Source organism: Colius striatus, chromosome 5 (assembly GCF_028858725.1).
Source record: "Colius striatus isolate bColStr4 chromosome 5, bColStr4.1.hap1, whole genome shotgun sequence".
NCBI classification, from domain to species: domain Eukaryota; kingdom Metazoa; phylum Chordata; class Aves; order Coliiformes; family Coliidae; genus Colius; species Colius striatus.
The window spans coordinates 47,799,309-47,814,776 of NC_084763.1; the positions used below are offsets into that span (position 1 = coordinate 47,799,309).

General features: G+C 36.6%; 1 protein-coding gene across 10 annotated transcripts in view; it reads left to right on the forward strand.

Annotated features, from left to right (window-relative positions):
- The window catches only part of PARD3 (par-3 family cell polarity regulator), a 453,311-nt gene extending 438,707 nt beyond the window's left edge, over positions 1–14,604 (forward strand). For all 10 annotated transcript variants that reach the window (XM_061996551.1, XM_061996556.1, XM_061996554.1 and 7 more), the window contains 2 exons: positions 8,966–9,093; positions 12,479–14,604. In XM_061996551.1, the coding sequence (XP_061852535.1) occupies positions 8,966–9,093; positions 12,479–12,872 (522 nt within the window). In that variant the 3' untranslated portion in view covers positions 12,873–14,604. The remainder of the gene's footprint in view (positions 1–8,965; positions 9,094–12,478) is intronic.
- The last annotated feature ends 864 nt before the right edge of the window (positions 14,605–15,468 follow it).

Sequence of the window (15,468 nt, forward strand, 5' to 3'; positions counted from 1 at the left end):
AAAGTCTTTTCAACCTGATCTAGCAATATGATAGAATTATATAAACCCATGTGCTTATCTTGTTTAATGTAATTGAATGTTGTTTTTTAATCAATTACATATCCTAAATTAGGATCCGTTAAATATAGGACACTTTTATTTGTACTTTTATTTAAAATTCCACAGTAATGTCAGGGAATAATTTCCTTGTGTTCCCAAAAAAGTGTGAGCTGTATGATAGCAGCAGTAGAATCTCTCACAGCTTCCAGCAGCAGAATCTCTCACAGCTTCCTCGGAAGCGGGTGTAGATGATGGATTATTGTTACTTAGCATTGTTACTTTGCATTATGATGCTCATGAGAATGAGGTGAAAATAGCTGAAGATCAGCGTCTCTGTGTACGAAGTCACTGAGAACAGCCTGGGTAATATCATAATGCATGTGTCATTGTTGTGGTGGATATAGAAGATTTTTTTCCTTTTGTTGGGTCTTGTCCATCTTAAACTCACCAATTTGACTCTGTGGTATTTTTGACATGCAGCATGGAGAGGAACAAAGGTAAATGTGTCCCTAAATGACCTAACACCAAGTAATATACTGCATCAGGATATAGACTTCTCTTTTCTCATGCTAGAAAACCTCTAACCTTCTCTGAAATGGAATAAATAAAATAAACATCTTTTTATGACCAGATGTTTTCGATTTGATGTGGTGAAGATAATGTGATAGCTCATCACAGTTATAGTGTAGCCATTTAGGGGTAAAAGAGGGCTGCACTGGGTGTAGGAGTACTTTCCATTATGCATATCAACTGCTGTTTAGTCTCCAAATGAGAGATTTGAGCAGTATTCTTGGGAAAACTGTGTATGAGAAAAACTTGCACTCTTGAAGACTTGGGAACTTAAACTACCGAAGGTCATGGGCCAAATTGTTGTATATCTAAATGCCATAGCAACTTCAGACAGACAACTTGGCTTTTATTATAGTTTCTTGTAATGAGCGAGGAGGGAATTATTTGGATGACAGGCTGATTACCTTAGGAATGGAATAATTTCCTAAATTGTGGGTCAGAACACTGACCTTTCCTTTTTCTCCTATTCAAACAAATGGGATCTCTCTGTTTATTCCCTTTCTACAGATCATGCAAATGAGCTCAAAGCGACTAATTCAGCTTAATGTATTAATATTAATTCTGAAGCTTATTGCTGCTTTTGTAGGAGCTACTCTGTTGTTAAATACATAGGTGACTAAATGTTTGGGTTTTGATAAGTAATTTTTTTTTAAATTGGCCCAGAGTATTTTGAATTATAATTTTTTTTTTACATCATACACTCAAGTCTTTCAAGATCACAGTGCTTGGAAAAGATAAAACTATGATCTCATCCATTTCAGCAGTTCACAGTCATTTCAGTGTTAAGGAGCCATGACCCTCTCTCTTGAGGAGTGTGTATTACTTTAACATATTAGTCTAAAATTATTGTTAAGACACCCTCTCAAACACCCTCTCAACACACACACAAAAAAAGCAAAAGTGGTTTCTAATGCGTATGCAGCAAAATACTTTGATGCATTCCTCAACGTTCTTTCCAATCTTCTCCATCTGTAAACTGTTGGCTACAAACCACAGTGGTGAAAAGTGCGCCTGTATGTGAACTGTTGTTGAAAAGTGTGTTTTCACCTGAGGGAGATGAGTTGTGCAGCCTACATAAACAAAAGGCTTTGCATCCAGAGAAGCCTCTGAGCCACATGACAGCAGCCAACTCTGACCTGGTTCAGACAGAGAGGAGAAACCCATCCATAGAGAAGTGTGTGCTATGAGGTGATAAGTAGTTTGCATTTCTTATTAACAACCTGATGGTAGGGTTGAGTGTAGGGAACAAAGTGCTGATGTGATGCAGGACTGTTGGTTACTTGAGGAAGTGTAAATGAACACAAAGTTTGCAGTGTAAGTAATGAATGCTGACGGAAATCTGGCAGCTCTGAGGATATTAAGAGGAGCTCAATAGCTCAGAAATCCACTAATATATTATTAAAAAGATCCTGTGAATGTCACCGATGCCAGTCCATCCCAGACTATTAATGGCCTGTGACACAGGAATTTGCTTACCTGTGACCTTCAATCTCCCCCACGAGTTGGAGGCAGATCTCCATCCCATGGAGCACTACGTCATGCTGGCTCTGAGAGATACCCATGGCAGAGACGCCAGTGCCTGACCCTATCCCCTTCTGGCTGTGCCATCAGGTGAAGGTTATCTTTCTGTAGGTGAGTAATGTGGTAGAGCTGGACTTTTTGCCTGGCTGTGGTTGCCCTGCCAGTAAACAAAATACTTGACTGCCTATGAGTGCTCGTACAGCATCAGGCAGCTTAACAGACACAAAAAGTGATAGCACTGGAACGAGATGACACCGTCTATTAAGCAGCATAACATTTCTGCTCAAGGCCATTTGAATGACACACCGTGAAGACTTAATAACTGACTAACTGTCGCAACATCGAGACATCTCTAAAATCCACTAATTCTGCAATTGAGCTTTATGGAGAAGAGGTTTGCATTTGTTTATTTTAAGTTAACTTTCACAGGCTTCTTTTTTTGTTTATTTATTTTACATGGCTTTTTTCTTTTTTGTGTTTCAAAAACAAGGTACAAGAGGGTTTCAAGGGCAGTACTCTATGCCTGATGTTACACAAGGGGAAAAAAACCCAACATAAAATATGATTAATCCATTTGACTCCTGCTGATGATAATTCCAGTCAGAGTTTGTAGAAATGTGTATCTAGGCATGTGAGATTGCACAGAATCACAGTATATCTGCTAATATTTAAGGCCCGTGCTGTTGCTATGACATTTATATACCAATGCAGTATTCTTTTGGGGATGATTTTTCTCTTTGGTACCCAAGTTGAGCCTCAGTTTTTTGTTCTTTTCTGGGTAGTACTGGATCTGCTGAAGTTTATCTTTCCTTGCACTATTCTTGGGGTTTGGGGGATTTTACTTGTAATTTGTTCCATATCTTGAATTTTTGCCTAGTAACATCTTAATTAACAGATCTCCACCTTCAAAAACAAAAACACAGCATTACAGTCCTAAATGTCAGGGGAGTGAACAATCCAATTAAAAAAAAAGAGCATATTAAATCCATTGGAAACACCAACTGTTTGCCAGTCCTGCTTGTAGAAGCACATCAACAATCCAAAAACCCCACAAAGATGCAAAAGAGACAAAAATTGGTTGTTCATTTTTTCATCAAATCTATTTGGGTGGTGTGAGTAAACTGTCATTGGGAGAGCAGCTGAGCAAACTCTGCTTTAAATATTTAGGAGACAAATAGAAAAGATTTTTTTCCTAAAGATAACAGCCTACTGGGTCAAAGCAAATCTGCTACCTGCCTCATCTAAGTATAGCTTTAATTATGTGCACAAATTTGTGAAAGGTAAATAACTGCAGGATTATCATAGAGGAAAGGCTCCAGAAGTCGGCGTGGCCTGATAGATAAATACTCAGAAAATGTAAGGACCATGCTTGTTTTTTTTCCTGCTGTTTGTTGCTGTGTAGATCTTCTCTCTAAAATACATTTCAAGAAAAAAATCTTTTTTATCTGTATTCGTTTCTTATCCCAGTGATAGCACTGGAATGAGATGAAAATCCTTGACCTGTTCAAAGCCATTATGAATGATGTAAAATTATTTCAGAAAAACAAAAGCCTGATTTTAATTGCTCTAACTTCAATTGTAACATATTAATTTTCCCTGGAAAAATGAATAAAAGACTACATTTAAATGAAACTGTGTAAAGTTTATATCAAACTGAAAATTATGTAGAGTTGCTAACACATTGATGAGAAAGAAATTCTATGATTCTTTCTGTTAGGAATCCATTTCAAGAGTCTCTTTCAGGATGTTTTATTCAAGGTATTAGGCAATATCTAATAGAGAATTGCAGTAGCAAAAAATACCTTAGAATCTAATTTGCTGTTTCTCCTATCCCTATCTGTTTCAGAGAGGAATCTAAAGTTATGCAAGGCAGCCTCTTCATAGCTAGTTTCTCTTCAGCTGTGTAGTTAATATTCATTCTGCGTCAAATTTGCAAAGGATTTCATGGAATACCAGAAATTTCTTGCTGAGATTTAGGCTCTGACTTTAAAATTCTATATTTTAAACTTCTTTTTCCCCCACTAGTTTCAATCTACTAATTTATGTGAAATAGAAAACGAAGATAGAATCTTTTTTAAAGAGATTAAATAATTTTTATTTGTAAACAGACATATTTATAGCTCACAGGCATGCAGTATATGTAAATACCCCAGGCAGAATTTTGAGGTTCTCTAAGTAGCTTGTTTCTACCATACTGAAGGTTTTCTAGCTGCTGCTGCTCTACACAAAATGGAGATCTTTGTCTCATGCTACACTATTCAGCTTCCTACATATACACCACAAAAAAAAAAACAACAAAGCAATAAGCCCACACAAAGTGTTAGGATTTTCTTATTATATGGTGTTGGAATTAATACACAACATTTTTAAAAGAAGTGTTGCTATGTGTTCTGCTCACAATAGGAACATAAACAAAGATGGAAGTAAAAATAGTTTTCAAGGTCATCTCCCTTTGAATGTTTTTTATCATTCTGAATTTTGACATACACACTTACTGGATTGTCTGTCATCTGTGCCAAGAACATTTATACATAAAGCAGGCAAGGTTGTTTAATCTTATCTATTTCTAATTAGTTCTGAACTGTGGACTTTTGGGGGGCCTTTTCTCTATCAACTTCCCAGGTGAACTTGAAACTTCTCAGTTAAGCACAGAGATTAATCTGGAAAAAAGAAGCACATTTATTTTAATATTAAATAATGGTCTTTTTTTAATAACTGAAAATACTAAGGGACTTGTTCCTTTAGTAATCTCATTATTAACAGTTATATTATCATCACAAAGGAGTTGTATGAGTTCTATGAGTAAGCATTTCTCCCAGCTTCTTGCTCTGGCAGTAGGCTGTCAGATAGGTGTGTCACCCCGACTGATGGATCTCTTGTCACCTGAACTGGTTGGATCTCCCTGAAAACCCAGTACTCTGCATCGCCCCCATGGTCTCCATGATCTGTGTCAGTCCTGGAAGATCCACGCTGCCAGCATGCAGAGCTACCTTCTGTGGGCAGAAATGCCACTCTGAAAGCAAAGAAACTGGGTGGGCAGCCTCTGGGTTAGCTACAAAAGAGAAGAGAGACCTTTATCCCTTAAATATTCTGCCTTTTACTGATGGTGGTCAGTGGTCACGATGGTCATCACCAGTGGTGGTGGTAGTCAGTGCAACATGAGCCATAGGAGTGCCCTCATAATGGAATGAAAAAGTGTTTTTTGCATAAAGTGAGAAATCTGTGGAAAGCTTAAACTTTGCAGCCCTGATTTTAAATGAATACCTCTCTGAGAAGAGGGAGATGTAATTTCATGTAACTTAAAGTACATTTTTACATGCTGAGTATTGTTTAACAGTGCTGAATGCGACAACTATCATTGCCACTTAAATGTATTGTGGAAGACATGAACATACATTTATTTGTATAATGCAGCCTTGGTTGTTATTGTGGCCTTGACCACATCCTGATTTAAGAGGTCAGTGTTTGTCATACATCTCATTGAAAACAAGGCTAGAGTTCTTATCAATCTGTGCTGTGAAGACTGAACTGTTGCCAGCTTTGTTGAATGATTTCAGGCTGTTATAATTGTACTTAGCCTTGTGTTGATAGCAGTGTGCCTTATATATATATTTTTTTTTTAATGCTGATGAAAGATGTGAAAAGAGTTCAGTTTTTTAAATTACCTCCATTTTTCCTGGCATAAATGTGTTATACATTTCTATAGATGTGTGTTTATGTATATGTTTTATCTAAATATATAAGTATAAAAGTATACTTTGGGGATTGAGTCAAAATTACCAATTAGCTTTTGAAGACTAGGGCTACTTATGATATAAATATTTTCAATTGAGATACTTTATTCAAAAGAACATTGAAAAGATAAATCAGTGTATGGAAATCTGCATTTTTCTGAACAAGTTAAGGATCTAAAAAGGAATATGTTAAGTCTTTATATAATCATAATCATATATCAAGTCCATTCACTGTGGTATCACAGAGATTTTTTAATGGAAATATTTGAACTAAAAGCCTTTTCCTTAAATGAAATGGTGAAATGTACCTGTCTATGTGTATATATGTTATATGTGTATATGTTAGGGAATATGTGATTGCATGCAGAGGGAGTATTTTTATGTCCTATTGCCATATTTTTGAATGCTTGAAATCAGATAGCACATTTGATTATACCAACAGTTTATTCTAGATGTGGATAACACGCAGACAGGACTCTAGTTAAGGATCCTTTTCAGATTAGTTAAGTATTGGAAAACCACTTAGTTTAACAGGGCGTACAGGTACTCATACCTTTAGAAAACCAGATAATGGATTTTAGATGTTTTCCTTTAGCCCTATTATAAATGCTGTCCATTAGATGAAATTCTTTGTGAATTGCAGGGGATCCAAACCGTACTCCTCAGATTCAGTCATCCTGGGCATACACTACAGCGGGCAGACCAGTCTAATAGTCCCTGCCTCTATTTAACCATTGGTTCCCATGTGCATTAAAAACCCATATCTCTGAAGCTACATTTTTATCTTAGTCCATTCGTAGTCCATTAGGGCTTTCAAAGACTCTGTCACTTTATAAAGGCTTTTGTGGTAACTCCAGCTCTCTGCACATATGTGTGCATGTACTTAGCATTCATGCTTTCTAGATAATGCATTTTAGTGTCTTTTATAAACCTAAATTGAGCAGCAACTCAATTCTAGCTCCACCTGTCTGGTAATTTAACCATTCTCTGCACTGTAAAATCCCTTAATCTGTTATATTTACAATGAACTGGAAAAAAAGTGACTCTGTTTTCAAATAAAAAGGAACAATTCTGATTTCATGTCTTATCTGTGATAACTTCTTTCTCACGTATGGCATATACAGCTGCAAGCTTTCCAACATTGTTAAAGTGGAACTCACGAAATGAGGAGATTGGCTCTAAAATCTTAGTTTGAATGTTTTTATTCCTTATGGATAAGTTGACATGGGAACTTCTGCGTTTCCCCCTGGTTCTCTGTAAGCTGCTTATAACCACACTGGAGAGAATTCACAAATAAATCTTGTGATTTTCAGGTAATCACTCGCTTCCATAAGCTGAGCTCTTCAATAAAATACCAAATGTCAGAAGACTCTCAATAAAGTCAAGAAAGTTAGAAATGTTGACATATGCAATAACTGAAACGCTGTTCTGTATGTGTTGCCCTTATTTAATATAGTAGGAAATCTCCATGGAGGTTGTTGGTTTGGACATACATATGTACAGCTTATTCATCTCTTAGAAAATTTCCCACAAGGCTGACATACAATTCTGTTTTCTCAACTTGTTGCTTCATCATACCATTCCTAAAGTATTTTTCATTAGAAATACTGTTTTATCGAGGTTTTCCTACAGAGTAAATCTATTCTGAAGTAGACATTGATGTTGCATTAAGGATTCTTTTAAATAACTAAGTTCCTTGTTACTCATGGTCTATGCTTTCACGTTTTGATTCTTTTGCACAGTAATCTTCTCATAATGGGAAAGGCAGTTGTTCATCTAGTATCTGTTACATTCCGAGCTGAGACTAATGCTCTGTCTGAAAAGTCTTGTTGAAAATGAAGTTTCTAAAAGTGGTAGACTTGTTTTAAACTTGTATTTCTAGCTACCTGCAGATACTTGACTGTATACAGTAAGACAAAGGAGAACTTTTTGTCACAAATCGCAACTTTTTCATTTCTGAAACCTGGCTTCAACATACTAAGTTTTTGAAAAGCCTTTTGTCTTGCAGATACTTGTGAGCCATTATGATATGTTTCTGCTGCAGAAATTATAATGGTAAAAACCAAGGGATGTTTGTTTTGAGGGAAGGCACAGATAAAAAGGCAAAAAGTATTTTAACAAAAGTAGGTATGAGACAAACTGTTTCAGTCCCAGGCTCAGACAAGTAGTTATGCTCTGTAAGCTCCCAGTGATTAGACTTAGGTGTTTTGAATAGTACTGGTAATTTTAAGGAGATAAAATAATTTACTTGTTTCTTTTTAGATGAAATGTTATTAAACAAGAAAAGCCCATAACATTCTTTGACTTTTGAGGCACCCTGTTTTGCAACTTGAAATCATAGAATCCAAAGAAAGTAGTAACGTAAACTGAAAAGTGGTACAAAAGTGAACTTTTTCAGAATCTAAAGTTTGAGTCCACCCATTCTGCCAGACCTTGGCCAGTGATGCGCTACATTCACAGAAAGGCCATCCATTTTCACTTGCATTTTAGTATTGGCCTCAAAGTTTCAAACTGACACCTCATTAAGATGTTATCTAAAAATTCTTCTCAGAGATACAGGATTCCCTGTTGTCCACAAGAGACTTGCTAAATTTATCTATTTGATCATATCGAACCAGAAAACGTTTCCCTTAGTAAAGCAAGCAGTTCGTATCTGGACCAACAGCAACCTAGGATGGTTCCACTAAGGCAGAGCATTGTTTGAACTTACTGGTGAGGTTCAAGAGAGCTGCTGCCTTCCCTTGTCTCTCAGATCCTCTGTGGGATACAATACTTAGAATTACAATACTTAGGATTGACTAGACTAACTTGCACTGACTAGAGATCTGTTCCATGGACTTAATTTAAATGTCAATGTTACTATAAAAGCGTAACCCACTCTGGACCAGTATTTTTCCTGATATATCTCAGAAACAGTAGATCAGAAACAGATTCTATAGCACAAGGCACTTTTATGGGTCAGAATTTAGCCTAATTAAAGAGCTACTTGAACCACGTGTTAAAACAAACATCACTGCATGTGTACAAGAACAATTTAAATGATTGCTCATGCATGGATATTTTTCTGCATTTGTTTAAGATTTTTCATTTTCATATTGTAGCCAAGCACCAAGACATACTCCCAGAGTGGCAGACACTCAGTATCAGTAGAGGTTCAAATGCAGCGGCAGCGGCAAGAAGAAAGAGAGAGTTTCCAGCAAGCTCAGCGGCAGTACAGCTCATTACCCAGGTATGGTTACTGTCTGAAGCTATTCACTGTATATGAGCCTGGAGCTAATTTCATTTGTGGAAGGAAAATGTTGTAGTTAGTGCAGACACTTTTGTTTAGCATTGAAATAAGGTAGAATGTGTTCAGTGTGGAAGATACATAAAATTTCTTAAGTAAGAGCACGTGGTAGCTGTTTATTTTAGAATTACTTCAGAGCTGATTTCAGTGGGATTTGATGACACTCAGCACCCAACAGAATTGAGACATTAAAACAAAGCTATTCTTTGTGGGACACCATCCAGTTTAATTTTCTGCAATTACAAAAGTCTCCTGAGCATGACATAAGTTGTCCTCTTTTGACATATCAGATGATTTTTTTTTCCTGTTGCATAATCTGGATAGAAATTCTTTTTTTGTGTTCTTTGTGTTGCTAATAAGGAGGACAAATTAAAAGGAAAAAAAATAATCTCAAACAAAACAACATGGAACTGAGAAAATCTATCCAAAAAATCAGGGGCCTTCAACTTTGCAGTGTATGCATTTCATCTGAGGTTCTGAGTCATTAGCAATGGAATGCTGAAAATTAATATATTTTCTGTCTTACCAAATCTCTATATTTAAAAAATCTTAGATTTTTAAAAATAAGATATTTGGGCAAAATGTATTTTAGATGATGCTTAGCTCTAAGAGTTGTTAAAAGTTTACTCAGCTTGTAAATTAACTGTTATAGTTAAGCATTATGCAAATAGTCTTTGCATTTTCGAATATCTGTGGCAATGGTTGATTGAGGAATCCTGTACACTTTGCTGTCAAATTCCCATCAAGATTGTATTATTTTTTGTGCCCCATGTGGAAATGGTGTTGGAATATTTTTTTGTGAGAATATGTGTTTTACCAACTGTATCATGACTCTTTTTTTAAAAAAACAAATTAAATATTCATAATCAAAGTTAACTAATCATGAGCTCTTATCCTACCCAGCTCTTCGAAAATAAACCAGATCTCTGATTTTCACATGTTAAAACACCTTTCTGTGTAAAATTTTTCTCTTAAGCTTGGAAGATGGGAAAAGAAAATGTGGCATTACTGTGTTTTCTTAGATTGTTAGGGTTTTTTAATTTTTTTAGAAGCCTTTATATTCCCTTTATATTCCTACTTTCCTTCCAAAGTGACCACACGTATTAATGCCATCTTGTTTTCCATAAGGAATTCTTTTCCAGTTTTATTGCCCCAGCAATGCACAGATTGAGTGGAAGAACGTGGATGCTACTGTCACTTTTAAGCTGTGGGGGTTATTTTTAGTATTAAAACTATAATTCTTAAAACTTGCTTCCCCTGTTCTGCTCAATCACTGGCAGCATTTGTAAGTTGGAAGCCAGTTGCAAGGCAGTTCCACTGTCAGAAATTAATTTTTGATGAATTTTTAAAAATAATGCTTTGGGTCATAGAAATGCTTGTTTTGAAAGGAGTAACTACAAACTTCACTCAATATGGTTTTCAACATGAGAAATTACTAGCAAGCTAGCAATGCATGTTACTGAGTAATTAATAATAATTTCATGACTTTGAGTACTCTGGGTATTTGAGCTGTTCCGAGAGCAGACAGGATTTCATGACCATGGGCTAAAGGTGAGTGCTGTAAATAGCACGACACTGGGGACACCCAGTCACCCAGCTTTACAAGCTGTAACTCTGTGACTGATCATAATAGAAATCTTTCAGTAACTCTGAAACTTAGGTCCCAAGGTTGATGTGGCAACTGTGGCTCTGTAATGATTAAAGTATGTGCACTGGCTTCATTCTCAAGCTTTGTTGCTTTTCGTCTTGTTTAGTCTCTAGAAGCCTCCTTTTTTCTCTTTATACATTCAAATAATTAGTACTGAAGGCAAATAAACTTGAGTAAATTTTAAAGCATCTTCCCAGAAAGTCAGGGAAAGTGAGCCAACTAATTTTGAACAAGTACCAGAAAACAGTCAGTAAATTAAATTGGTTCAAACTAGTCATCCTCTTGTCCCATGTGAAACTGTAAGTGTAATGTTTAACTCCAAGTTAATTTTACTGTACTTAAAATTTATCTTGCTCTAGATCAGAAACCTGACAGTTTCGTAGCCTACAGAGGTTCATTCAATTTGCTCTTGTTCCAGGGAGTGATAAAAGATGGCTCAGAAGCATAATTTCTTTGGCCAAGTTGGATATACGAATAACAAGAACAGCTACAAAAATTTGCATAAGAATTTACATTATGTTGTAATTTATGCTGTAATATTTTACATTCATCCTGAATAACAGTTTTCATCCAGAGGTCTCAAAATCTATTATGAAATAAGGTGGATGTAGTAATTTTCAAATTATATGTGTGGAAGGAAGATTGCAAAAACATTAGGTGACTTTTTAGTTTTACTGGTGGTAGAAAAATTCACCAGGTCTCCTGTCTCTCCCGTGCATATTCGTTGGATGAGGCCACATTGAGTCATGTGTGTTGACAGGAAAAACCAAGCCATATATAAACAGCTAAATGTTTTTCTTATTGATTAATGTTGCAATATATTTTGTTTTACTGCTTGATTCTCATATACTAATTTTAATCTCAAAGTGGGTATCTCTTTTGCTGCAGCACAAAATTGTTTTACTTTATCATCACCAATCTTACTTTAAATTCATAAAAGCATCTAGCAGCTTGATAGTAAATTAAAGCTATTTCAAAACCATAATCTGTCTTCAAAATAATGTGATGATTTATTGTGAAGAGATAAGAATTTGTAATTCCTGTATGTATTTGATTTATTTATCTACACCCTGGAGGCAAAAAATGAGCAAAAAAAAAAAGGTTATCTCCGCCTTTTCTTTTACGAAAGCTATAGCAAACTGGGAAACAATCCTGATAGCATGAAATTCCTTAGTTGTGGAAATGGGAAGAAGAAACTCTCATAGTAACTACCTATAAGTAATGAGCTTTATCTTCTGACTCGTGCAGCGTTAGACCAAGCATTTTAAAGATCTGCCTGTTGCATTTTTAATCAAGTGTGAGTTTAGATTCAAATTTTTCATGAGTGACTTTACAAAAGCTGGCTGTTATCTAGTTTCTTAGGAAGTGCAGCAATGTGTATGGTGGTTCCTAGTCTGCAACTGAACTGTAGCACTTTTTTTCTAGAGAATATGATGGTGGTTGTGGCACTGGATAAGTTTTCACATCATATTCCTCCTGGAGAGGCCTAGAAATATAGTTCTGTTCCATAGGAAAGACTCCTCTTCAGGGTAGAAGAGAACATGGCTTCTGGAGAGTGCTATGGCTGGGAGAAACTTGATGGCTTTGCAGAAGCACCCTTCTTTCCAAGGGTTGTTGTCACTAAAGTAGAAGCTGAACCAAAACATTTCTCTTACAAGCTACTTCCATTTTTCTTTCCAGGCAAAGCAGAAAAAATGCCAGTTCAGTATCTCAAGACTCCTGGGAGCAGAGCTATTCCCCTGGAGAAGGGTTCCAGACTGCGAAGGAAAATCCCAGATATTCCAGCTACCAGGGATCAAGGAATGGCTACATGGGGGGACATGGCTTCAATGCCAGGGTAATGCTAGAAACACAAGAACTGCTCCGTCAAGAGCAGAGGCGGAAAGAACAACAATTGAAAAAAAAAACTTCTTCTGAAGGGTCTAGCAACTATGACTCATATAAGAAAATTCAGGACCCTAATTATACCCCTCCTAAAGGTCCTTTCAGGCAAGATGTACCGCCTTCACCATCTCAGGTAGCGAGGCTGAACAGATTGCAAACACCAGAAAAGGGAAGACCATTTTATTCTTGAGGTGAAGAAAATGAAGATCAACTTGTCATGCAATAAGGAACATTTTCATATAAAGACTTATATTTTGAAAACTTTTTAAACTGATGGTACTAAGGACTATATCTGTTGTCAGTTTCAGTGCCTTTAAGAATATGGGCAAAGCGTTGGTGGGCCTTATGTCTTTGCCCTTCTGTCTCAAGTGTTGAATTCATGGAAGGATGTTCCACCATTTGACAATCAGGCGGCCATGAGCAACACCGCCCCTGCGTACCGAGTCCTGTAGCCCAGTCCAGTAACTGCCAATAGCTTATTACTAGGATTTGTTGTAATGTGTTTTACTTTGTAGTGACTTATTACACCAACGTGCAGCTCTATGGCATAAAATTAATGAATTTGAGGTTGAGGAAAGCCTTGACATGTCCTTTTTTTTATTCCTCCCGGGTCAGGAGTAAGGTTACATATCACTCTTGAGTGGATGAGGCTTAGCTCTGCTCTGGATCGCAGTCGCATTTCTAAGGTGTTTTATGGTGGACTCATTACCAGTCTTTGTTGATCAATATTTAAGTGTCTATATGCTGAAAAACTATCCTTCTCCTATTATGCACATATGCACTCGTTTTCTCTCTCTCCCCCCACTCTGAGCTTGTTAAAAAAGCCCTTATCCTGACTCATGAGGAAAACAATATTAAGCTTTCAGTTATCCTGAGAATCCTGTTACAATTGCCTTATAATCTTAATACACAGTCCATTACAAATGAAATAACTGGAGAGAGACTATTTATACAGTCACAGCCAAGCCCTTGATAAAATATACTTATATTTTACTATTTTATTAAAGATGAGAAATTAAGAACAAACGTAGAACTGAGTTCTGCTTTGCTGTACTTCTGAATGAATTTGGTCATATGACACTTGTGCCTAGGAAGAGAACTAGGGAGGATATCATCCCATGGTTGTCTCTCATACACGTGGTTGTCTTTGTCAAGGCAAATTTTTAAAGATAGCTTAAAGCAAGAGCAGAAGAAATCAAAGTTTTGCTTTGGATCAAAAAAAGAGAAAAGAGAACAATTTCTTCTTTTTTAGAGTTTGTGAAGCTTTGTGGCCAATTGCCTTGTGCTTCCGTATACTGTATTGTTGCATTGTGATGATACGATGACAAATAAACATTTAAGGATATGAGTGAGAGATAAGTGGAGACAAACTGTTACAAATCATCCTGAAAACGTGTCAGTATCCAAAAATAACTGAAGCAAAAAAAGATTGCTCTATCAGTGAGTAATATTTGAAAGTGCATATGGGATATGAGAATTTCTTTTGCAGCAGCTGTTTTTATGTTTGTCGGTCTGAACTTTATGTATTGTAAAAAGTGTAGCTGGGTTGCTGAAGTGCCTGCAAATCCTGACGTGGAAAGGCTTGAGAATGGATCTCAGCATATCATGTACAAAGAGGAAAGAGAGAAAGCAAGAAAAAAAAATCATGTAGTGCGTGATTTAAAAAAAAAAAGCCTATTTTTTTTTACTGGCACATTTTATTTTTGCGCCAACTCGTTTCTAGAATATATGTGAAATATCAGCACACATACCTGTGTCTTTTACGCCTGTTTGTTAATGGTTTTTGTTGTTAATAATGTACTCCATGTTTAAAAGTTGTTATTAGTGTAAGCACAGTGACATTGGATGACAACAGCTCTTTTACGCAGAATTTGCAAAACTGTGTAAAACAGCTTTCCGTGTACATATGAAATTTAGAATAAAAAGACTGTTTCCATTCTCGTCTGGGTATTGCCTGTAGACCTCTTATGAGAACTGCCACAGACATCGAATTTAAAAAATATTTAACAGATGGTATTTTATCCTATTCCTAATGGCTTGCGTGTGTCTTTGTGTGAGAGAGTGTATAAACATTATGGGGGGGAAAGAAAGAAAGAACGAACGAAGAGAAAAGATTTACAGCCCAGCTGAACACCTGAAGGCTATCCTCAGAGGGAAAAACCACTCAGTTTAATGTCTTGTGTTATTTTAGGCCATACCTGTGACATTTAAATGGTGCGTTCTTAAGAATAATCTCTGTGGCAAAAATCGTTTGTCCTGTAGTGTGGAGTCCTCTCCCTGAGGAGAGCACTGTCAGGAGGGCATCCGCTGTGCTCTGACCAAATACAGGCACATGTGAGGACACTCTCTCTTCACCAAGTGTGTATTTTGGACTCCGATGACAGCCCTTCACAGCCATGTTGACATGGTGAAAATGGAAGAGGGCAGATTTATGAATAAAGCAGTATTTACACTGCCAGTGATACTCTGTTTCCCCCATTAGTATTGGAGCTGCATCTGGTTTTCTCCCTCTTTCCCCTCATTCCCCCTTTTGTTGGATACTGCAGGAATGTCAATCATAATTCTGTGTATGCATGACATCAGGCTGTTGCTATGGCAATAATAGTGTCAAATTATTCACTGTGACTTTAGTATGGGATCTCAAGGGGAAGGCTAACAGTAGCGACAAGGTGGACAGACAGCTTTTGATGCCCAAATAAACTAAAGGTGTGACTTTGCAAAAGACCTAAATTGTAGTGGCTTGAAGTTACAAGTGGGGAAATATTTGCATTCACAGTTTTTTAGGC